Source organism: Protopterus annectens, chromosome 3.part1 (assembly GCF_019279795.1).
Source record: "Protopterus annectens isolate FY-2018-M chromosome 3.part1, PAN1.0, whole genome shotgun sequence".
Taxonomy (NCBI): domain Eukaryota; kingdom Metazoa; phylum Chordata; order Ceratodontiformes; family Protopteridae; genus Protopterus; species Protopterus annectens.
Window position 1 is genome coordinate 1,598,870,641 of NC_056732.1, and position 26,309 is coordinate 1,598,896,949.

The 26,309-nt window shown below is 40.5% G+C and overlaps 1 protein-coding gene across 3 annotated transcripts in view; it reads right to left on the bottom strand.

Annotated features, from left to right (window-relative positions):
* The window catches only part of LOC122798571 (progranulin-like), a 491,843-nt gene extending 466,936 nt beyond the window's left edge, over positions 1-24,907 (bottom strand). For 2 of the 3 annotated variants that reach the window (XM_044067631.1, XM_044067630.1), the window contains exons 1-2: positions 24,766-24,907; positions 23,951-24,091 (exon numbers count right to left, since the gene is read on the bottom strand). In XM_044067631.1, coding sequence (XP_043923566.1) covers positions 23,951-24,091 — 141 coding nt within the window. In that variant the 5' untranslated portion in view covers positions 24,766-24,907. The remainder of the gene's footprint in view (positions 1-23,950; positions 24,092-24,765) is intronic. The other variant, XM_044067629.1, reaches the window with a different exon arrangement.
* Positions 24,908-26,309: the final 1,402 nt, after the last annotated feature.

Genomic DNA, 26,309 nt, shown 5'->3' on the forward strand with positions numbered 1-26,309 from the left:
AATGTGCATGTATTGCGTGCACCACATGGGTCATACGGAGGTCATATGGGCAAATAGTATGATGAGGTGCAGACATCAGACAGCATGCTTCAGCATGCCCTGGGGGGTTGTAGTGAGTGTGGATGTGGTCATATGCACCATACAACACACACACAAACACACAGGGTGCCAGTTGTGACATGCATGGGTGCATGTCTGCATGGGTGTGTGGTGGTCAATTGTGTCAGCAGGCTGTACAATGATAGGGGATGGGTATACCTTGACATCAGGCCACATGACAATGGTCTGCATTGTGTCTCAGGCCTGTAGTTTCTGCATTTGCCCATACAGGTGGGTATTGCATCCCCCATCCAGTCACCTGGGTGACTATTGTGTGTGGCTAATGCTGTGCATCACTTGCCATGTATATGTTCCTTACTCCATGACATGGTTGGTGTCTGGGATGTGCACACCTCCCACGTGCATGTACAGTGACATGTGAAACTGTACCTGGGGTGTCGGGCCCATGTTGTGAACACAGATTATCATCGGATGTGCCAGTCTTGAGCACCAGTTGCAGGAACTGGTAATGGGCAGCAGGTTTACTCTGCACCTACATTGATAGCATGCTAACAGCATTCCCTGATGTCAGTGTCATCTGTCCATACAGGGCATGTTGTCAGGCATGGTATGTCCATTGGGAGTCACATGTGAAGGCACCACAGGTGGTGCAGGTGTCCATTTGAGAACATGGTGGAGGTGCACTGTCTGCATGTACGTGCATATTGGACAGATGGACAGGGTGACATACCCTCTGTAGCCCACTGCCATCACTGCATAGTTACTATCAGTGGCCAATATGCAGTGTACTACCCACATGTTGGCTGTTGCCTAGGCATGTGTGTGCATATGACACATGGGTTGTGTGTGTGCTCTGGGTAATAGTGGGGTTGCTAACTGTGATTGGCTGGCCTTGATGTCACATGTCTGGGTATGGCTTTGCACCCCAGCCTCTCACCTAATTTACATCTGTTATCCCTGTATGGTTGACATGGTGATATATAGTAGGGCCACCATAAAAGACCTGAGCAAAACCCCCTCCACATTGCCCACAGGTGTCACACACTCACACCCACCTCTACACAGGATAGAAGTTACACACACACACACACACACACACACCCCTCTCATGTCTGGGAGTAGAACCCCTACCTAACTAGTTTATTACACTATAGCACTACCCAGTTATAGTACATGCCACGGACATTACTGGAGTACTTCTTCCCCAAAGGTATATTTCACAATGAATGACATTGGCAGGATTACCAAAGTAGGGCATTTCAACTGTACTGCGAGTGACTAGCCTAAAATGCATTGCTCCCTACAAAGACAGTGAGACACACACAGAACATCCACAACTGACATGTGTGGGTATAGAACCCCTGACCAAGGTCTATATCACACTACAGCATAGAGCTGTTATAGGACACACCACAGGGATTACTAGAGAAATCCTTCCCCAAAGGTGTATTTCACAATGAATGACATCAGCAGGATTACCAAAGCAGGGCATTTCAACTGTACTGCAAGTGACTAGACTAAAATGCATTGCTCCCTACACAGACAGTGAGATATCCACAAAACATCCACAACTGACATGTGCGGGTATAGAACCCCTGACCAAGGCCTATATCACACTACAGCATGGAGCAGTTATAGGTCACACCACAGGGATTACTGAAGAACTGTCTCCCTAATGTTGTATTTCACAATGAATGTCATCAGCAGGATTGCCACAGTAGGGTATTTGAAATGTATTGTGAGTGAGTAGCCTATAATGCATTGCTCCATACACAGACATTGAAACACACACAAAACATCCAGAACTGCCATGGGTGGAGATGGAACCCTACCACAGTTCTAGATCACACTACAGCAGTACGCAGTTACAGGACGTGCTACAGAGATTACTGAGCTACAACCTTCCCAGAGGTGTATTTCTAGGTGATGACATCGGCAGCCTTGTCAAAGTAGAGTATATGTATTGTATGGAGTGTGAGTACCCTAAAAAGCATTGTTCTCTACTCAGTCAGAGACAGACAGACACACAGATTCATGCACACACACACACACACACACACACACACACACACACACACACACACACACACACACACATACACACACACACACACACACACACATACAGTTGCCAAGTCTGAGGTTGGAACATCTACCTAACTACATTATCACACTACAGCAGTACACAGTTGCAGGATGTGCTACAGAGATTACTGGGCTGCACTCTTTCCAGAGGTGTATGTCTAGGTGAGTGACATCAGCAGCCTTGCCAAAGCTGACTATATGAATTGTACGGAGTGTGAGTAGCCTAAAAATCATTGCTGTCTACTCAGTCAGGCACACACATACACACACACACACAAACACAGTTGCCTAGTCTGGGGTTAGAACACCTATCTAACTACTTTAGCACACTACAGCAGTACGCAGTTACAGGACACGCTACAGAGATTACTGGGTTGTGACTTTCCCAGAGGTGTATTTCTAGGTGAGTGACATCAGCAGCCTTGCCAAAGTTGAGTGTATGTATTGTATGGAGTGTAAGTAGCCTAAAAAGCATTAATCTCTACTCAGTCAGACACACACACACAGATTCACATACAAACACACACACACAGTTGCCAGGTCTGGGGTTAGAACACCTACCTAACTACATTATCACACTACAGCAGTATGCAGTGACAGGACGCGCTACGGAGATTATTGGGCTATGACTTTCCCAGAGGTGTATTTCTAGGTGAGTGACATCAGCAGCCTTGCCAAAGTTGAGTATATGAATTGTACGGAGCACGAGTAGCCTAAAAAGCATTGCTCTCTACACAGTCAGAGACAGACAGACACGCACACAGACACACACTCACACAGTTGCCAAGTCTGGGGTTAGAACTACTACCTAACTAGTTTAGCACTACAGCAGTACGCAGTTATGGGACACGCCATGGCGATTACTGAGCTACAGCTCTCACAAAGGTGTATTTCATATTGGATGACCTCAGCAGGCTTGTCATAATACTACTATGGGGAGGGCGGTGTGTGCATGGGCCATAACCCATTCATGTAGGGGTTGACATGCCACATGTGGGCACACACAGGTTCATATGTCACAGGTACATGTAAAGAGCTACTAGATGACTACTTCCTTGTACAGTCATGTTGCACAGCTGGCATGAGCACTGCGTAGTCTGTCATGCTGACAGATACTGGTGGTTAGTATCTGCAATGAGTGACATCTGTACCTCATGTGTTTGGGGCCCTTTGGCTGTGTGCTGGGTGGGACAGACCCAGATGGCTCCTTGTCACGGTCACCCTCTTTCACACATCTATGTCCATCTACCTTTGGCTTATTATAGTGTGTTGTCTTTACCTATATGTCTGTATTCCTATCCACTGTGTGTGCAAGGCAGGAGTGGTGCATACTAACATGTGTCTGCACTAAGAACTGCAACTGCCAGATATGTCTGGTCCACTGGTGTTTGCAGACATGGCCTTCATGTATTTACGTGTGTGAGCATGCCCAGTATGACCTTTCAGTATTTTGTTGACTGACATTGCCTTCATTCCTCTAAGTGTGTGAGCATGCCCAGTATGGCCATCTGGATTGCATGCGTGGATCAAGTCCAGGTAATTTGTACTGTGGTGCTGACTTTTGTGTTGTACACTGACAGGTAGCATGCTGTGTCTGCAGGGTATCCATTAGTCATTTAGCATTTACTGTTGCTACATTTCTGCATAGTGGGGTGGGTGGAACACCTGACTGTTTCTACATTTCTACACAGGAGTGGGGGGGCACATTTGACAGTTACTATAAGTGTATGTAGGATGGGGGGGGGCACACCTGACACTTTTACACATTTGCTAGGACTGTACTGGTATGTCAGGTACTCCATTTCAGTCTGTAGTCTTACCTATCGTGCTGGCTAGAGGCATACATGTGTACTACAGATCTTAGCTTTAACTACCTACATATTAGTTTCTGACTTCCTAGCCTTCACATCTTGCATCCAACTGCCTGGCCTGCTGTAGTTTGTCTGTGTATTCCTGGGGGGTGGTTACACATAGGGCTCATTCAGAGGCCATAGTACAGCATTTGTTTGTGTTTGTCTACACCTATCCTGCTGGCTGTAACTGTTGTTGGGTATGTGACCCCCCCAACTGGCATGTGTGAGTCACTTACCTTGTGGGTGTCCCAGTATTGAGGGTGGGGCTGCAGGGCTGCCTATGTTGGATGCACATAGTACACTCCGTATACATTTTTGAGCACAGGTAGTGTCATGTTTGGCATCCCTTTTACTGTATGTGAGTCAGAGAGAGGTGTCATTCCCTGGGTCCCTACTGTGTCAGTGCATGTGCTATGCGTTGCCTCTTTGCCAAGGCCAGGGCATACTGGGCACGCCTTCTTCCGCCTACTGGGGTAGGCTCAGGTTGTTCCTCCTCTGAGTCACTCTGTGCCTGTGCAGGCCTTGGCAATGGTGGGGGGCTGTGTGGCCCTGCCCCATGCTGTTCCTGCTGCAGCTGTTTCCACAGGATCATATTGTGTAGCATGGCACATACAAGGACAATTTGGGTACATGTAGTTGGTGAGTACTGCAAGGCTCCACCAGATGTGTCCAGACACCGGAACCGTGACTTGAGCATCCCAAACACATGCGCTGTTATGATTCATGTAGGGTGCCTCATTATGGAGTTCTTGTTCGGGTGTGTGTGCATTTCTAATGGGTGTCATCAGCCATGGCTCCAGTGTGTATCCAGCATCCCCCACTAGGTGACCATGTGAGATGTCCCCATTGGCAAATCTCTGGTACAGCTGCATCAGATGGCAGATGTGGGAATTGTGTTTGCTTCCAGGGCAGCCAGCACACACATTCATTATTATGCCCTGGGCATCGCACATGACCTAGCAGTTGATGGAGGGGAAGCCCTTGCAGTTAATGTAGACCCTACCCTGCTCACCGGGTGGTGCTTTGATGCATATGTGCGTGCAGTCTATTGCACCCACTAACTCAGGGTATTCTGCTATTTGGTGGAAGAGAAGCATATTGCTGGCCAATGCCTCATGGGTAATGGGGAAATATACATGCTCACCGACATGTGCTGACATGGCATCCAGGAACTGGTGGAGTACCCTGGATGCTGATGCCTGTGATATCCCCATCATATCCCCAGTTGGCCTTTGGAAGGTACCTGTAGCTAGTATTCATAGGCGTACACATACCTTGGTATCCACTGGGATGGGTTCCCTTCTGTTACTTCTGTGTGTGAGGCGGGGCCGGCACAGCTCAACAATTTGCTGTAGGAGGTCCCTGTCCACCCTATAGCACTCCACTATCTCCATGTCATGTAGCCCTTGGTAGGTTACCCTGGGTCTGTACACTGTTCTCCGTCTCCTCACTGTGGGTTGCTCAACAGCATTTACATTCTCACCACCCTCAGCCTCTTGCACATCTGGTTTATAATAGCAAAAGCAGCCCCTAAAATTTTTTTCTCTTGCTTTCGTTTTGTAAAATTTCCCTGTTTGTATACACCAGTGGTGCAGAGTTTTTGGGAAAAACAAGGGGGAAAGGTGTTTGCATAGTTTATAGTGGTGGGCTGGGCTGGGCTGGTCTGCTGCCTGTGTGATTGGCTGATTCTGATACATTTCACCTGTCAGCTAAGCTAGTTCTCCTTGGTTACCTTCCTACTGCTGTTCTCCCCTCCCATTGCCTTCCTGTTTAAGCCTGTGTGCGCACCGTGCAAACGAAGTGCTCAAATGTGCACAGAGCTGCTATTTCCTTGTTTAACTTCTTTTTTCTTCCTGTAACACCCGGTGCGCGGCACGCACACCTGCTTACACTTTGTAAAGAGTGCTAGACAGGTCTAGACACACCCCTAGCTTAGCTGTGCTAAGCTAGGAGCAATCCCGAGCCACAAGACTCCAATCTGCTTACAGTATGCCTGACACCCCCCATGATGTCACCTATATCCTAGTTTTGCACCCAGCTATTCATACTCTTACACTGATAGGACCTGTCTCACATGCTGGGGAAAACTGGGATTCACTATCCTTCCCCTCATTTGCATAGGATTGCCTGCTAATGCATAGTTACATGTCTCACACTAGTCCCTCCCCTTAGCAACCACTGCTCACTGGTCAGGCTGTCTTCTGCCTGCCATTGACTTACATGGCAGAATACTGATTTTAGTTAGAAAGCCCATTTTAAGTTTATTTTCTTATTTTCCCCCTGATCCTATTTGCACACCACTGCCCTATGCTTAAACAGCCGAGATTGGCGAAAAAAAAAATAAAAGTTGCTTTTTTCATTTTTTTTTTATTGTTTGCAATGCCAATGGCCTTATACTTGGGCATTGGCATGCTTGCTCAGTGATATGCAACCTTCATTTGGAGCTGTCATAGCTCCATTTTTGATTTTGCAGAAATGTACTCGGTTACTGAGTACATTTCTGCAGATTGCACTAGTCTTGCACAGACTATTGCAAGCTTCCTGGATTGCAAAATCACCTCATTTGCATGGATTTCGCCTGCAAATTAAGTGATTTGCATACCAGGGCTTAGTCCGTGCAGGATTAGTCCTGGAGCTCTCTTGTATGCCCCTGCTGACTGTTCCTGGATCGCGCGGCAGACATATTGCCTGCGTGGGCTCCTGCACTCATCTTGCACTCCGTGCAAGCTTTTGAGAATCCGGGGGAATATGTTTACTAGGCATGTATTATTAAATATATGTTATGGTCTGTTTTCCCTTTAAACATGTATTATGTTATGTTGAAGTTGTTCACTGAGCTTGGATGTGGCCAAAAAGAGTCAATAGACCTACTCTTTAATCTATTCAACCAACAAACAGTAAGAAAATGCATAAATAAGTAAAATAAATTGTTGTAGAAGTTATAAATCTAATCTTATATTTTTGTATCTTCCAACTGGGCTTGAAATGGAAGCCAGTTAGAAAATAAAACAGTTATTTTGAAATATTTGTTATTTATAGATTCAGTGCTTGAGATAGATTGAAGCAGTTCATCTACTTAAAATAATTTTAAGCCATGTGACACAAACTGACCAATGATGTGAGAAAGTTGGAAAGCCCACACTTGTTCAATGAATGAGGTAGCTTCTGTTTTAATACCAGAGGAAACATTCTACTTGAAACTTGTAGTATTTTTATTGTTTTTTAAATAAATTAACCTTTGTTGTTGCTTCTGAGCCAATTGTGATCATTTTCTTAGTTCTGAGTATTCCGATTGATAATAACTGATATTACCATTGGAGTAATAAGCCGAATATTCCAGAATTCATAGAAGGTCTCAGCACACCATGCCAGAAGCAGTGCAGTGGCTGTTCAATCTGTGATAATTTTAGCAGCGTGATTCAGAAGCAGTATGGCATGGCTGTCTGGATGTTTAACTTTCATTATATAACAAGACATCCAGTAACCTGAGCTAGAGTCCTTTCATCACCTCGGTCTATGGCGTAAAGGCAGTGAAGTTGTGTATGCAGACTTATTCAAGTGTGTTTGCTGTCACACAGAATGATCTTACAACAGGGCAGCCTGGTAACTCAAGTATTACTCAGTAACATAAGTGAGTTGAAAAATAATTCACTGTTTATATGCCATGGTTATCTATTATGTCCCGAGTGCATGGCCGTGGATGCACATTAGTGCAGGACCACAAAAGTTTACATATTGGACACTCTACACACATGTGGTGTATGTTCTGCAGCAAAATATGCACTAATGTAAGGGTATGGGTTCACAATGGGGACTTCTTGTGTTCAGTGAAGTATTGGGACTGTTGGGCAGTGAAAGTGAATTACTTAGATAAAGTGTTGTGTGATATATTAACACATGCATGCACTCTCACAAACACACACATACACACACTTGCACTCACATATCTGTGTACACACCAAGTATCACAGACATAATTAAATGTGGCCAGATTTTGTGAGAGTGTGTGCGTGCGTGCATGTCGTGTGTATGCGTATGCACATGCGTGTGCATGTGCACGACTATTTATGCATGTCATGCATGTATGTGTGTGTGTGTGTGTGTGTGTGTGTGTGTGCACATATCTGTGTGTGTGTGTGTGTGTGTGTGTGTGTGTGTGTGTGTGTGCGCATGTCTGTGTGTGTGTCTATGCTGTCATAACATTTCACCTTCCTTTCATAATATTTTTCAAAAAAATTGATGTGTATCATAAAAGCCCCTGAAATAAAGGCTAATTATTTTCTTATTGAAGAAACTTGATTATCTATGGATGGGATAATACCCATAGACATGGACAATCTCAGACAGCTAGGAAACTTAAGCTTTCCCAGTTCATGCACCAGGTACACAGCAATGAGAACTGTAAACAGCTCCATTATTTAGGCTTTATTTATAGTCCTTAAGGAAGAATGTGACAAAGATCAAATTTTTGTAACAATGCTTAACTTTATTAATGTTATAAGGCATCATGGTTTATGGAGTGTCACAGTGATTTGATGGGTTTGCAGTGAAATAACAAAGGTTCATGACTTCAAGACACAACTGTTGTATAATTCGCCTCCAACTAAATTCCTAAAATAACAAGGAAATCAGACAAACCATTGCAAAGATCTACCAGGCTATTATGTCATGGTTGGCATCGTTACAAATGCACACTGAACTATCTATTGCATTGCTACTAAACTGATTATTATAGCTTATTCTTAAATTTCTTGGTTTTAACTGCTCATGCAAAGAGTTTAACAAAATATTTTTATTTACTTTTATTTATTTATATATATTTTATTAACATATGAACCTATGAACTAATTTCCATGGACCTTATTCAGACTCAGCCTGTGACGTATCTCTCAGCTGTCCAGATTTTCGCAGAATGGCCAGATTTTCTGCCTCATATTTTTGGTCTGTTTCTCATAAAATTGCAGTTTTCTGGCAAATCATTAGCAAATCACTGAAGGATGAAGTCAGAAAATAATGATAGCCATTTAAGTTTCAGACTTCATAGCAACCAGAAAATTCATGTTGAAGCAAAACCTGTTACTCTATCAAGTTTCTAAGTTTGTAACAGCAATATTTAAACATTGTCCCTATTTTGAGGGCTTTGTCCATCCATTATATATGGCTTTGTCTAGATTTCTTGCTCTAAAAGGTTGAGAGGTATGGCCTAGGAGTATTGCTTGGCCAAGTGACTTGCTCAGAGTCACACAAGTTAGGCCAGTGAAGACTGAGGGAATGAAATAATGGACCACATGGTTAATAAACTTACTGTGAACTGTGAAAAAACTAAACCAAGTAAGTGCAAGGTGTTGTTAATGTTGTAAACTTACAGAAGACAACAGGTGTTTCACCTTAAGTGTTCACAGATAGCCTGTATTACTCAAACAATACTTAACCCACTATCAACTGTAGACTGCTTTTCTTTCTACACTTTGAATTTTGTTACAAGAATTTAAATGGGTAGATGAAACACAGATCCTGCCCATAAAATTATACACTGACTGCTGTGAAAACCAAGGTTTCAAGAGTTCAAAGTTTATTTAAAGTCAACCATTAAGTTACTTTTATGCAGATCTTTTACTGAAATGGTTTACCAAAACCCGACATTCTTGTTTGGCAGTAACACTGTGCTCAGAAAAAAGGTTGCAGTTATTGCCAAGCACAAACTCCTTCTCATTTTGATCCATCAGACATTGTAAGTGACAGTCAGTAGTAATTATCATGGATCACTAAGCAAAAGTTCTGTATATATATATATATATATATATATATATATATATATATATATATATATATAAATATATATATATAGGCTTTTGTATACTAGCCAAGGCTCTTGCCACCCCCATAGTGCCTTTTGTAGGCAAGGCTCAAAGGACAAACCCACCTCCATAGACAACCCAAGGATAAAAAAACTAAAGGTAATGCTACTCAATGCCAGAAGTCTAAACCTCAAGATGCACGCACTCGAGGCTCTCCTCAGTATGGAGAAAATCGATGTCTGTGCAGTAACAGAAACCTGGTTCAAGGCTCCTGAGAGCACCCCAGCACTACCAGATTATAACTCATACCATGCTTTACGGCCCCAAAACTCGGACCGAAGCACAAAAGAAGGTGGAGTATCTATATTCATCAAAGATACCTACACCTCCAGGTTAGTAGCACTGCACAAAGCATCGGAAACCATCATGTGCAACTAACAGCGGGCAAAACTGCCTTCCAGTTTGTAGCCTACTACAGAACACCCTCCCTATTACAGGAACCCACTTGGCATTCCTGAGAACACTGGAGAATATGAAGGTCTCTCCAAACACTATGTTATTGGGTGACTTCAACTACTCAAACATTGACTGGGAAAACTACTCAAGCTCAAACACCCTCGCCCAACAGTTCCTTGAATTTATAAACTCTAATGCAATGGAACAACTGGTCACCACTCCCACAAGAGGGAACAACATATTGGACCTGGTCATCACCAACATGGGGACTCTATGTTCCACACCAGAGGTAACCCCCTCATTGGTAAGATCAGACCATAAACAAATTTCCCTGGACATCCATATTCTGTTCCCACTCCCAGCCAAGGAAATCACTGTAAAGAATTTCTCAAAAGCCAACTTTGCACTTCTCAAGACTGAGGTGGAATCCTTCAAAGCCCCTGGGCCAGAGGATAATACAGCCCAATCCGCAGAATCCTTTACAAATGCATTCTATGAACACCTGCAGGAATGCATGGATCGTGCTATCCCAAATAAAACCAAAACTCACTCCTGCAAAAACAGGAGACCGGTCTGGTGGACCCCAGCCATAAATAAGCTATACAACAGAAGGGGGAAGCTACTACATGACAGAGCAAAATCCCAAAAAGGGAAGGCATCTCTGATCAGTATTAGCAAGAAACTTCGATCCCTCATAAAATCATCAAAGGCCAGTTTCGAAAGAAAAATTGCTCTAGACACTAAAGATAATCACAAGGCCTTCTTTAGTTATGTCAGGAATATGGGCGGAAACTCCCAGATATGCTCTGAATTGTTGCATAACGGTACAAAATATACCAAACCTACAGACATAGCCAACATCCTGGCAGACAGATTCAGCGCAAACTCCTCCCCCCCTTCCCCCCCAAAGGAGCAAATGCCTATCCCAACTGAATGTAACCTCCCTGTCATCACAGATGCACAGGTGAAAGCTGCCCTCTCCAAAGCAAAAAACACAGCATCTATGGGACCGGATGGTGTCCCAGGATGTGTCTTACATGAGCTCCAAGAAGAACTGAACCCTCACATTAAGTCACTGTTCAAACTTAGCCTTACTACAGGATATGTACCCAAAGAATGGCATACAGCTACAGTGGTCCCACTCCACAAAGGTGATGCCACAAAGGACCCTGGAAACTATCGCCCCATAAGCCTGACTAGTCTGGTCTGTAAAGCTATGGAGCGTATTATCATGGAACTCATAAACAAAGACATTGGGAGCCTCCAGACACTGGACCCTACCCAATTTGGCTTTGTTAAGGGCAGATCTTGCCTCTTAAACCTAGTTGATTTCTTTGAAACAGTTACCAAAGCCATAGATGAGGGCAAGGTAGTCCACACAGCCTACCTGGACCTCTCAAAAGCCTTCGACACAATACCCCACTCGGGTATCATAAATAAGCTTACCAGCTTAAATATCAACCCCTATATCAAAAGATGGGTTGCAAACTGGCTCAGAGATAGAACCCACATGGTCAGAATCGCAGGTACCATGTCCGAATCCAAACCAGTTACAAGTGGCATCCCACAGGGCTCAGTTCTGGGACCTCTCTTGTTCGGTATATACTTCTCTGAGGTTCAGGCTAACACAGGGGGATTATGGCTGACAAAGTTTGCAGATGACTGCAAACTGGGGGCCATAATCGAATCTCCAGCTGACACAAGCATCCTCCAAAAGGGTCTCACAGAGACGGATGCTTGGTGCCAGAGCCATGGCTTCAAGCTAAATGCTAAAAAGTGCATAGTCATCCCCTTTGGGAAAAACAAGGTGCCCACAAATTACCACATAGGTGGTAATCCATTAAGTACGGAAGAAGTAATTAGAGATTTGGGGACCAATGTAGATAGTAATCTCTCCTTTGATAATCACGTTGCAAAAGTGGTTAGAAAGACCTTCTATATAGCCCACCTTATCATGAAAGGGTTTGCATCTAGATCAAGAGAGGTCATTGTGCCCCTCTACTCGTCACTCATCAGGCCCATAATTGAATACAATGCCCCTTTTGGGATGTACCTTACCTGACACCTGCAGCAACTGGAGAGACACCAAAAGTACCTCACCAAGAGGATCATGGGCTACAAACAGATGTCCTATGCAGCTCGACTAAAGAAACTCCAGCTCTACTCAGTTGCTTACCGCCTACTCAGAGGCGATCTATGCCTGATGTACAAAGCCATGTCAAACCCAGAAATAATGGACATGCTCCACCTCAAAAAATCCAAGTCCCTTAGAGTTACACGCTCCAGGGACCTAAACCTCAGCACAAAAATAAATAGGACATACTGGAGGGACAGATTCATTTCCCAGAGGCTCCCCTCACTCTGGAATAGAATCCCAATTCATGTTAGACATAGCCCCTCGCTGACCCTCTTCAAGCGAAATTTGGACGCGTGGATGGGAAATTGCAAATTCACCCCTGGGATCTCCCCAGTGTCCCTGCTAGACAGAGGCACAGTAAACTAATCTTAAAAGGGTACCTTCTGTGACCTACTTTACAGAGGCACAGTAGGCTAATCTAATAGGGAGGTGGAAGCCAAATACACTCTGGCTAGGCTTATAAATGCCCTAGGGCAGATAGCCTAGTATCTACTTATGAACCTATGAACCTATATATATATATATATATATATATATATATATATACACATATTTGTAGAAGAAAGTGGTGCATTTAACAGTGAAGCTGGTGTGTAAAGACTGGGCCTATAATGTTGCATTTAGATTTACAAAAAGGCAGGCAAAATTCATCAAGTTGTTTTTTTGTCTGGATGATGTCAATAGTAACAGCAAGAGGCTTTGTAAACATACTGCAGAATGCTGAGGTGTTAGCTATTTTTATTTTTGCCCCTGTCTCTCCTTCATACTTGAGGTGGCCATCAGCTGCTTGGTGTTGCTCCAACTGCTCTTACCTTAAGTGCCCTCAGTAATATCTCCTGGGGCCAGGACCTGCCATGGTCGTCAGTGTATTCAGATGAAGGAATGTAGAGTGGAGCAAACCAGCAGTACCATATAAACAGTATTAATCCACCAAGAGATTTTTTGGTATGCCGTAACTGAGTAAGGTTGCTTGATGTCACATGTATCATTACACATAATATCAATTAGCTCTCCCCCCTTCCTGGTATACTAAAATTCAACAGCTACCTGCTATATGATTACAGCACTGCCCATCTTACTGGAGCATACCAGATTGGACATAGAAATCCCACACCCTATCCCCAACAATTCCTCAAGTGCCCAAACCGCTAACCAAACTTAGGACATCTGGGTCATAGTCACAGCTCCTTCTGCCTATGCTACAGGTGTGCTAAAAGCAGAAAAGCTTTATCAGTTCACTATAGAGTTCTATGTCTATAAATTGTTAGAGAACATCACAGGTTATGGCAACAATATAACTCTGGAAAACATTATTGACATCCGTTATTAACATGCCACAGCTACATTAACCACTTAAGTAGAAATGTTGCAAGCCTATGAAATGTACACGAAATATTGTGTAGATGCTAAGACCATGATGTCTATGATATGTGTAGGAAATATTGTGGAAGTGCTAAGGCCATGATGTCTATAATATGTGTAAGAAATATTATATAAATGTTAAGACCATGATGCCTATGCTATGTATAGGAAATATTGTGTAAATTTTAAGACTATGATGTCTATGATATATTTAGGAAGTATTGTGTAAATGCAATGCTAAGACCATGACATCTATAATGTGGAGGAAATATTGTATGAATGCTAAAATCATGATTTATATTGTATGTGAAGGAAATATTAAGTAAATGCAAAGACCATGATGCCTACGATGTATGTATGAAATATTGTGTAAATGCTAAGACCATGATGCCTATGATATGTGAAGGAAATAGTGTAAATGCTAAAAATATAATGCCTATTATATGTGTGGGAAATGTTTTGTATATGCTAAAACCATGACATCTATGATATGTGTAAATGACCACTGTAGTGTCTCTGAGAAGAATAATAGGGGATGGGTAGGTGGAATTGAAAATAGCACTATAATGTTTGAAAACAGGGAAAACAGAAACACGAACTAGAAAAACAAGAAATTGCTAGGAAGAACTAGATAAGTTCTGGTGTAAATTCTGCCTAGACTGTACTGTTAAAAAGCAAAATGCTGAGTAATTTGCTCAGGGCGGCAGAAAGACCATTCACTCAAAAAATGTGCAGATGAGTCTAACAGCTTTGGCTCTATAGAAGAAGAGGATGGAACATGATATGTCATGCCACGTCAGTCAGAGTATACTGATTTCGAATAGGTCTAAATCAGGATGTTACAGCAGAAGAGTACACAGAACATACCACCCTGGTCAAAATAAATAAATAAATAACTACATAAACACACAAAGAAATAACAGACTGACTGAATGAATGCATAAATAAATAAATAAAATATAGTGCCATTTTGTTTGCATGCACATATGGTAAATTAGCAGGCCTCTCAACTATCCAGATTTTTCTCTCATGTATTTGATCTGTTTCTCATAAAATCTGTGCTTTTCTGATAAATCACTGAGGAGTGAAGTCACTAAATTTGTTTGTTTGTGTCTTTCGGCTTTTGCCGGTCAGGGGTCGCCACAGCAGAACTCCGGTCTGCTAATGATTGGTAGTTGATTTTTACGTGCCGAGTTACCAGCCCTGACGCACAACCTTCAACGAAGGAACGCCCATTCACGCATGTCTCCACACAGAAGACACTCTAGCTGAGAATCAAACCGGACAGCGTCTTACTGTGAGGCGACAACACTACCGCAGCACCACCACCGCAGGTTTAATGACATAAATTTGAGTTTTAGACTTCATATCCTTCAGAAAAATGCCACCTAACACAGATCCTGTTCTTCTGTCAACTTTATAAGGTTGTAAGTCAGGGACACATTACAGGCGATGACTACAAGCAGAAAAAAAATCTGTGTTAAGCTACCTTAAAATAATTTAATTATTTTGGCTTTAGGAAAGCTGTTAGCAAGAGGTGACATTCCAGAATAACATTTATAAAATACATGAAATTGGTACGTAATCCTGTCAATAAGTGTGACAAATTTACCTCAGAAAAAGTTGCCTCAACATTCCCCAGTGTGTTGCTGTCAGAATTACCATATTTGGAAGATGCACAGCCGGGATACTGAGCCCCACCCTAAGGCCTACTCATTTCATTCAGTATCTATGAGTAAATGCTCGTTACATTTCTTTTAAGCTGTTTATGCAAACAAAGAACTTAAAGGACATTTAAAGCAGTATTTTAAAGGGAACTTTGAAACAAAAGCATAATATGCATGCTTGCTTTGTTTTTGTATGCTTTCACATTTTTTCAGTAAGCAATGTTTTAACATATTTCACAATTCACAAAACCATAAAGAAGCATAAGAAGTTAGATTAGTGGGAGTAGGGAGGACGTGTAAACTGTGAATGGGTGTGTAAAATACTTTGTGCAGTCATTTTCCAACAACCATTTCCCTTTTTCATATCTGCAGTATTTTTGGATGAAAACATTGAACTGAAAAGAAGTGATTTCATTTTAGTGAGGAACTAATAAATACAATGCATTATACCAGTATGTTTACAGTTATAAAATGTAAGCTTAAGCTTTTTGTACAGTCATTTAGGAATGCTACTTATCAGGCAAAGTTCACAGGATTATTTCGTGTGTGTCATGATGACCCCCCCCCCATGATATCGCTTGTCTCATGTTGCCAGTGTTGACAAAGGAGTAGAATAACAGAAGAGCTCAACAGCAGCATATTTATGTGATTGCAAGACAGGGCATGACAGAACTTGTTTTGTTTCAAAGTATACAAGTACATATACTGCCCGAGAAATGTGACTAACATGAAGCAAACCTTTTTGTTTGACACAAACATTGGAAAAAAACATGAATATTCTGTAACATGAAATGTGGGAACCTTAAGTATGACTCTGCTCCAAAAGACAAAAGCTTATAGTCAAACTTGAATGACTGAAGCCGTTATGGCTTGCCTTAGGGGGAAACCTGCACTTGTTGAAGAAGCTTGTCATCAGTCTGCTTAGGATTACTTTTTAAAGGACATGAGCTTCTGTATTAATGGAGCTGTTTCTCCAGGCCTCGTTTTTAAACAGATGCTGCCCAGATGGGCACACGTGGTTAAAGAAATAAAATAAAATAAAATAAAATAAATCTTTGTCCAATAACTGGGAAAAGACACTTATCAAGTGAGTCACCCAGTCCAGTGATGATAGTCAACTGGAATTTTACTGTTCAGAAAAGTAAATATAAGGTGTGTGTGTGTGTGTGTGTGTGTGTGTGTGTGTGTGTGTGTATTAATGTGTGTGTGTGTATTAATGTGTGTGTGTGTGCATGCATGTGAGTGTGCGTTTGCGTGTTTGCGTGTGCGTGTGTGTGTGTGTGTGTGTGTGTGTGTGTGTGTGTGTGTGTGTGTGTGTGTGTGTGTAGGAGGGGTGCTGTTTCAGACAGCAATGGTGTCAGAACTAAGCAACATAAACATGAAGGGATATGGTCGAGAACACTATATAAACTTAAACTGAACTATAGAGGTCCACAAACAAATTACCATGGGATTATAACAGAGCCACATTAAAGTGCATTGGTTGGGTTCTGAAGCAAGCCTAAGAAAACAGAGCTTTAAGAGTTGGTTATATTCTGTTTAACAAGCAAAATAAGTTATACAGTTTTAGATGCAAACACAAGCAGTATGCAGTTTATGTATTTTATTTTGTTGATAAGGATAGCCTTCTGAATTTTTTTCTCAGAGTTGAAAATCCCTGCCACGACATCATGAATGCCTCATCCCAGAATGCCTGTCTACCTAAAAGTATGTATAAGCAACAATATTTCCATGATAAATGCATCAGTAGTGGCTTCTTATTTCCTAGAAATATAAGCTATCAATTAGTTTTAGCAATGCAGCAGAGAAACCACAACTTAAGTAAGAAGTTGTTCACCTAAGGAGATGCATTACTTTTATTGCCCGTAATGCTTTGCAGTCATTTGTAAATAATTACATAGTACCTACTGTGATATCATTTTGTGTGTGGCTGAAGAAAAAACTGAGTAAACAAAGAAACTAGAAATTAAAATAACACTGTCTAATCTTCAATTTTGCATAATCTCTTGTACTTTAACATGAGTGTATAAAAAGAAATTGAAATAATTGTAAAACAAAGATGCTTCCAAAAGTGACCAGTACAGTTTACGCATTACAGACCACTAGCATATTAGTTTTTGCATTCTCCCAAAGAGATATCTGTAGGATTAAAAATGAAGGTACGTAATTGCTAACTCAAGATGCTGCTCACAATCCACTTGAATACGTTTGTGGGATTGACAAAAAGGTGCCTACCAGGTGACTAATACAGTTAATTTCAGTACTTCTAGCAATTATCCTGTGAAAATTTTCAAAGCTGAGTACATCCGGCTGTATCTGTTAATAAGCTGGCCAGGCCAAGTTGTTTTCAAGCATTCTCCATGAAGTTTGATGAACTACAATTAAACACATTTAAAGGATAACCATTTTTTGAACAAAAGAATCTGTCAAGGCTTGTGGGACCTAGTTAAGCCACAGTAAAACATCAGTGACTTAACATTTGTTTTTCTTCCCATATTCATGCTGATCATCAAGCCTTCCCCCACCTGCCAGTTGTCGAATTCCTTCACCTAGAAAGCAATATGTTCCATTCATTCCTCCTAACGATGAGGGTCAAGCAGCAGAGGCTGTCTTGTCATTCTTTCTTCAGGGAATGCGTTTTGATTTGTTTTTAAAACCTAACATTCCCAATGCATATGGCCACTGCATGCTCAGGGTTCAGAATCTAATTGTCCTTACTGGGGGCATGTGACCCACTTCTATAAGTGACATAATCTTTCAGAAGGCCCTACCCAATAAATGCAAATCCTCCTATGTGGTCTGTACTCTACACCAGGAATTCTGACAAAGGAAGTATCTGCTGGACTTGCATATCTCACCATCCATGTGACAGAAGAGAGCAGGCATTGCTTCATCACTCCACCCCCTCCCCTCACCAGTTCCTCTAGTGCCTAGACCATGGAACCAGGGTCATTTGGGTTATACTCAAGGCTTTCACTCCCCTGCAGCAATGGAGATACCAAAATCAATGATAAAATATAGATAAAGCACTCTCTAGAATGAGAATGGTCAGCCAGATACACATCTATCACTGTTGTGTTACTTCTCAACATATGACCCTTCTACAAATCCATCTTCATTACTAATATATCACCTATCATTAACATTCACTTCTGTATTTTTTAACTCTTTATTCACTTTCTGTACTCAAATCATGAAATAACACCTTAATAGTCCTACTTTACAATTGTAATTATTGCCATTTTTTCTGTTGACTTTTTCTGATTTGTAAATGCAAATAGTTTATATTCTATGCTTTCGTCTTTGCTTTTATTCTTAAGTTATAAAGTTTATTAGTTCTAATCTTAGTACTCCTTACTATTCAAAATGTAATGCTCCATAATATGTAAGTTGACACTTTGAATGTAATTGTTTATAAATCTGCTGGAGCTTTTTTCCCCGGATCTCCACCGAAAAGGGGTCACTTTATGGCCCAGTCAACCTTTCATAGCAAACAAATGGAAATAAATAAATAAACAAATAATTAAGTCATTCTACTTGGTCCAGTTAATTTACAAGGAAATGTCTTCATGATCCAAAGAGTTCTTCACCAATCAGTCATATTGTTGAATATAATGGCTTTGTCGTATGTATAAACTGAAGCATATTGCTTAAGTAGAAAGGTCTCAAAGATGCCTTACCATGGAGATAAAAGGCCTTTAATGTTTCAACTATCTCAACAGATTAGCACAGCTCTCATTGTAGTCAGTAGCTTGCAGATTGCTTCTTGGTGTGCTGCTTTCTGATCTATGAATGATCCGATCCTATTTGGCATTTTTTTTCTTTGCAAAACCAGTGGCTCTACAAAGACCAGTTCTAGAGGCTTAAGTCTACACCAACAGATAAACAAGACTCATGGGAGAGATAGGTTCCTAACTCAATGTATTCCCAGCCTAAGGAATAAGTTACCATTACAGGTCAAACAAAGTACTACATTTTCTGCATTTAAGGATATTCTTGATGACTGGCTAGGTAGTACACATTTACGTGAGACTTGTTATGTACAGCCCTGTTCAATTTGGGAGGCAAGCACTATTAACTGGTTGAAAATGGAGACGTACTTTTAAGTGTGTCTGCTTTAAGCAGTATATGGCTAGGAATCTTGCGGTTCCTGTGATCCCTTGCCTAGCATTGCTGCTGTGTTGCTATGTTGCTATGTATAAATGACCATCAATATCTCTTTAGGTGACTTAGTTCATAACTGAATTAGTACTAACTTTTTTTTTTTGTTACTGCTGGCACATTTGATCAGAATGTAAATACTTTATTTCCTGGTTAAACTAAACTGTTATGCAGAATTTATACATGTAAATCACTGGATGTAATCATTTAAAATACTTTGATTGTATTGTGACCTGCATTATTCGGATTCTCTCATCATATAATCCTTTTTACAGAATCATGAGCTCTTAGTGCATGAATCAGTACTATTTGTAATCAAATATCATCTCTTCCACCCTAGACAATATGTCAGCTTTACTTAGATCTTTCATCCATTTTTTTCAGGCCTGCTGGAATTCCTGCCATGTTACATAGGTTCATAGGTTCATAGGTTCATACTAGGCTATCTGCCCTAGGGCATTTATAAGCCTAGCCAGAGTGTGTTTGGCTTTCGCCACCCATTTTAAATTAATTTTGCTATGCCCTTTTTCGAGGTTAGTATACTGTGCCTCTGTCTAACAGTGACACAGAAGTGATACCCGGGGTAAACCTACAATCCCCCATCCACTCATCAAGATTGCTCTTGAAGAGAGTCAATGAGGGACTCTGCCTAACCTGGACTGGGATTTTATTCCAGAGTGAAGGAAGCCTCTGGGTTATGAATCTGTCCCTCCAGCATGTCCTATTTATTTCAGTGCTGAGGTTCATGTCTCTCGAGCGCATAGCTTGATGGGATTTGGATTTTCTGAGGTGCAGCATGTCCATTAATTCCGGGTTGTACATGGCTTTATACGTCAGGCACAGATCACCTCTGAGCAGGCGGTATGCCACTGAGTAGAGCTGGAGTTTCTTTAACCGGGCAGCATATGGCATCTGTTTGAGCCCTTTGATCCTCTTGGTAAGGTACTTTTGGGGTCTTTCCAGTTGCTGCAGGTGTCTGGTAAGGTACATCCCAAAAGGGGCATTGTACTCAATTATAGGCCTGATGAGGGATGAGTAAAGAGGCACGATGACCTCCCCTGATCTAGATGTGAATCCCTTCATGATTAGGTGGGCTATATAAAATGTTTTTCTAACCACTTTGGCCACGTGGTTGTCAAATGAGAGATTGCTATCAACTTGGGTCCCCAGGTCCCTAATTACTTCTTCTGTACTTAATGGATTACCACCTATGTGGTAATTTGTGGGCACTTTGTTTTTGCCAAAGGGGATGACTGTACACTTTTTGGCGTTTAGCTTGAGGCCATGGCTCTGGCACCAGTTGTCTGTTTCTATGAGGCCCTTTTGGAGGATGCTTGTGTCGGCTGGAGAGTCGATTATAGCGCCCAGTTTGCAGTCATCTGCGAACTTGGTCAGCCCCAGTCCTTCCGTGTTGGCCTGTACCTCCGAGAAATATATACCGAACAGGAGAGGTCCCAGGACTGAGCCTTGTGGGACGCCACTTGTAACTGGTTTGGAGTCTGACATGGCTCCAGCAATTCTAACCATGTGGGTTCTGTCAGATATACGTATGCTCCTTCTATTGCACCCTTTTAGCAATGTAATTTAAGAAGATGCAAGGCACATCACAAGGATGCCTTTGGAGGAATTTCATCCATCATCTTACTTCTCCTGGATAAAGAGTTCCAAGCCAAGTTTTCTAGCATGACGCCTACATCTGGGCTGTTCAGTTTATTCACAAAAATATTCCAGTGTAAGGAAACACTTGATAGCAGCTTCAATACCATGAAATTTCTTTAATAAAACACAAAGGTTTTGGACATACGTCCTTCCTCAGTGTGAACCCTCAACCTCCACCTAGTCTTAAACCAGACCTGCTTATAGGTGTAGACAAAAGTTCACTGTACTACTGTGCATGTGTGTGTGTGTGTGTGGGGGGGGTGCTGGATATGTCATTATTTCTTTAATATTCCTCCCAAACCTCAAAGGTCACTATTTTTTGTATTGGGCTGAGGACAGTGAGGTCATTATTTCTTTAACTGTCTTCATAAACTTCAGAGGGGTGCACAGAGGGTAGCTATACTTGTAATAGCACTGTAATTTCTCTAAAAGTAACAAGTTGGAAACATTATTATAATCATTAGCTTTTTTGTTTCCCTAACAATCAAATATCTGATGCAAATACAAGTGGCTGTCACTTGTGGGAGAATAAATAATTATGGCATTTTTATATGTTTGAGTAGTATGTTACATTCTGTTTTTTTTTTCAGATTTGTCCAAGTCTAATGTCAGAAAGGTAGACAGAAGGTGGCTGTCTTTTGTGGATAAAAGGTGAGGAGGCATACTATGTGTAAACATGACAGCAGAGCTTGAAATACAATTGTGTGGGCATTTGTGCCTCAATTATAATCACAATTTAAAACCGGAGGGGGATACACCAAAAGTGATTGCCTATTTTAAGATAAGGAGTAAAAAGCAGATACTATTCTCAAATATGATGTATGCATCCTCATAAGCATTTGTCTTCTCAGGTTATTTTGAACTGGTGTTTGGTCACCTTTGAGCATTAAAACTTGGATACAACTTATATCTTCCCTGAAATAAAAAAGCAGGATTGAATTTCTTTTCTATATGCATGATTTTTATTCAGGCCATCATTGAAAAAATGGTTGGAAAAAAGCTCTAAAATGCACCTTGGATATCTTTAATTCCATGGCTTCTGGGTGCCTGGCAACCTCCAGATCCCCAGCTTAATTTACTTATTACAAGGTAGTTTTGGTCAATTAGGGTGTGTCGGAAGGATGCAAGAAAAATCAAAGTGGAAGAGTAAGACTAAATGTCTTTCCTTAATCATGATTTTTTGTCCAGGACAAGCAGTCATTGGATGAAAATGCTGCTTAGAAAAACTCTAAATGCACCTCGGAGTATCTACAACCCTAATGGTGTCTGGGGGCATTGTGGGCCCTAGATCTCCAGCTTAATGCAGTTGTTTCATCCAAATGTCAGAACATATTCTTGCTTAGAAAGCACATGTTGAATGGCTGAATGAAAAACTGCAGTAAAAAAATGAAGACTAAAACAAGATGAGAGAAAAATGAGGAAAAAAAATAATTTGGATAGTCTGACAAGGCCTTTTCACCTAGGGCTCCAGATTACCTAAAGCCAAGCCATCCCTGGTCCCATGCCAGACAAACAGCAGCTGCAAAATTATTTTTAGGGAATACTGAAAACTGTGTTATGACATGTGTGCCCTGTCTGCCTGCGGACTTTTTTAAAATTCCAAATGTATTAGTTTGAGACATTTTTGAGTGCTTAATTCAGAATGTGCAAATCATTCTGCGGTCTACTTATCTTATCAGGGAATGAAGTCACAGAAGCACAGAAGTAATAGGAATATGGATTTTAAGATATTCAGTGGGCTCTGCATATAAATTTGTAGTCTGAAATTATAGCTACAATCAAATCCAGAGAAAAGTCAAAGAAAAGTGCAGTAAAGTATGTAATGTTTAGAAACACTGAAGAAACTGTTATGTGCAAGTAGTAATCAGAATCAGTCCCTATAATTTCCTGTAGACTTTCTTTTACCTTCATTCCTGGTGTCATTTATATTTGTTCTTTTGTAAATATATACAATCTTGGCTATTCAGCTTGTTAATGCAGCCTCCTTATACACTATTCCTTAGCTCTAGTCATTCACTTCATGACAGGGTTAGTCATTTGACCAAATGTGCACAAGAGGCTGAAAAACAAGATAGATGAAGGAAGATTTCAAACACACCAAGGTATTGTTTTTTTTTTTTTACTTATTCTGGCCTTTGAACAACACCAGTGAACCTAATTACTTATGTGAGTCTCTGTGGGATGCTATTCTGCTAGTATTCAGACTTTCATAGAAAGCCCACCCCCCCAATAAAGAATTCTCCTGCAGCCCCTAGGAATTTATTTAGTGGTTCCATGCAATATCTACTGTCTGTTTACATGTTCAGCTTTTACGCCAGTATCTAGACACTAAAACCTCTCTTATGTATATGTTTTGTTTACCCTTGATATTTTTTACCCTGCATATTGCTCCTTGTTTCATAACCTGCAATCTTCTTTCTATGTAGATTTCCAATATACTCTGTTCTTTTCTGTCAGCATTGCAGTACCAGGTGTCTTATCTGTTAGTTCCATGATTTATTTAATTCTTTCCTACCCTTTATTAAGTTGATCAAAAAATAAAATTTAATAAACTAGCAAAAATAAATAAATAAAAAAGAGATACTGTCTCTGTAGCCCTCATGGGATACCTTACACCTGTCAATATTGGTTTAAGCATACTCTTGACATTCTAGCTTATAGATAAACTGAATGCAATATATATTTTTTAAAGGTTATCACTTTAGTACTTACATTGGGCATCGGACAACAGCCATATGATCCTGCTGTTTTGCAACATGTTGCTTGGTCAGGACATGAGGAAATACCATCTGGACATACCACAGAGGCTGTGGCAATACTTGCTACCACTAAAGCCCCGAGAAATGTCCACATCTGTAGTGGGAGAAACAACACATCATTTAGTTTTGTGTTCCTTTAAGATTTAAAATAAATGTTCACATTTGGTTACATGCTAGCAATGCTGATACACATACCATGTTTTAATTCTAATTAAAAAATACATCACTGATACTTATGTCAGAATATTGTATCTGCTTTGTTCTACACTTTTGAAACTTCCAGTGCAAAGTGTCAGGAAATTGTGTATGTCTAAATTGACCAAGTGGAAATTAGTTTCAGAACGGCAGTTTATAAGCAACGTGTGTGTTATAGTCATATTACCTAATGTAGAGAAATGCCACAGGCTTTCTGTCTTAAAGATAGTCAGATAGTAATAATACATGGTTGTAAAAAGAAAATACTTCAGATAAAATTGAATGCTCTTACAGAAGAACAGATGCTTGGAAAGGCAGACTGACAGAATTTGCTGCAAACTTAAATTTCTACAATATTACACAGACATCAGTTTAGCACTTTTCAGTGGTTTAGCAGTCAGCAAGCTTAAAGCATTGATTTAATTCTTACTGTTCATGCATATTTCACAAGTTAATCTGGATAAGCAGCTGTTATTTCGAATCATTAAAGTAAACTTAACAAACATGTCTAGTTCTGTATTACACTCCTACACCGTGCAAGTAAATGAAAGAGCAGACAGTTAGAAGACTTACTGTGATGGTTAAGCGGAAGGTTTAGTTAATTCTGGTGGAAGTTCCTGGACTTTTATAAGCACTGCTGTTGCTCAATACCCAGATTAGTTTCGTTTCTAAACATGTGAAACTAAAAATTCCTTTGAAGGGTTTTTCAGCCACTTCCTCCTCAGTTCCATCACTTTTTTAATGAAAAAAGAAAGTTTGTTTTATCAAGTGTTGAACCTGATATTCAGGATCATACGACATAACGTATCAGGTATGCAATTAAGGCTTCTGTTAAAAGCACAAATAAACTCTGTTGAAACATGCAGTATTTCTTAGTCTTGTGATATAACTAACAGAATAATGACACATAATTGGTCCAAACCAGGGAGTTGTTTAAATACGAGTATTTTTTTATTTTACCTAGTTATTGTATTTGTTTATCATGATAGTCTGACTGGGTCATATAACACCCTTTTTTCAGCATTGGCCTGGGAAGAGAAGAATTGAAACTTAGAAAGGCAAACTAGCAGAAATTTTGTTAAAAAAGTAGTAAGACCTGATATGAAGAAAGAGAGAGATTCAGAGGAGAGTGTTAAGTGGGGACATTTTCACTGTTATCATGAACTCATGTCATAAATACCCATTTCCTTGTACAGAAACTGGCAAATGCAGATGGAGGTCAGCTATCTAACAAAATTTTTAATTCATATTTTCTTATCACAATGAAATTATCTGTCTGCAGACTTGCATAACAGTTTAGGTTTAAATTCCGGACACTAAAAACTTAAATGCAATGCACATTATAAAAGAGACTTTATACAAGAGAAAGGACCACTCAAGTAGCTATCTGTCATATTCAACCCACCCATATCAAGTTGCATCCAAAAATGTGCATTTTACTAACGATAACAAAATTATATACATTTTGTATCCAGTACCAAAAAACAAGCCCTGTGGGAAAAAGCATTCTTGAATCTCTGTATAGAAGGGCTAATTGCCTAATTATGACTTTCTTAATTTCTTGCGGTACCTAATTATCCACTTTAACTATCTATGCTGTAATAAGATTATAAAACTTGTAGAACACTCAGCCAACAAATATAAACAAAATATAAACAAAATATAAACAAAACCAGGAACTGGCACAATGAAGGTTGTCCAAAGTAGGAGACCAAAAACTGGTTATAAATTAAACCAGAATTTATTGTATCCAATGAAAAAACACCAACGAACAGCATCCAAATCTTTTAGTTAAACCATACAAACATTAAGCGCTTTCGTCTCCGCACCCGGAGACTTCATCAGAATAAAGCTTAGTGAACATTGGTTGCCTAATATACAGGCTGTTGGTCTTAATTCAAATCATTAACCCAATGATCTTTAAACAATTGCAATGATCAATTACTTAATTGATTTTACGTTACTATAAGGCAAAACATAATGAAAACTGTTTCAATTCCACGGTAAAAAATTCTTCATACATAAGGTTAAAATAAACTTTTTGTTACAATCACTTCATGAATTCACACTTAAGTTTTGTAAAAAGCAAAATAAATATATGTATAGTGTATAATTGT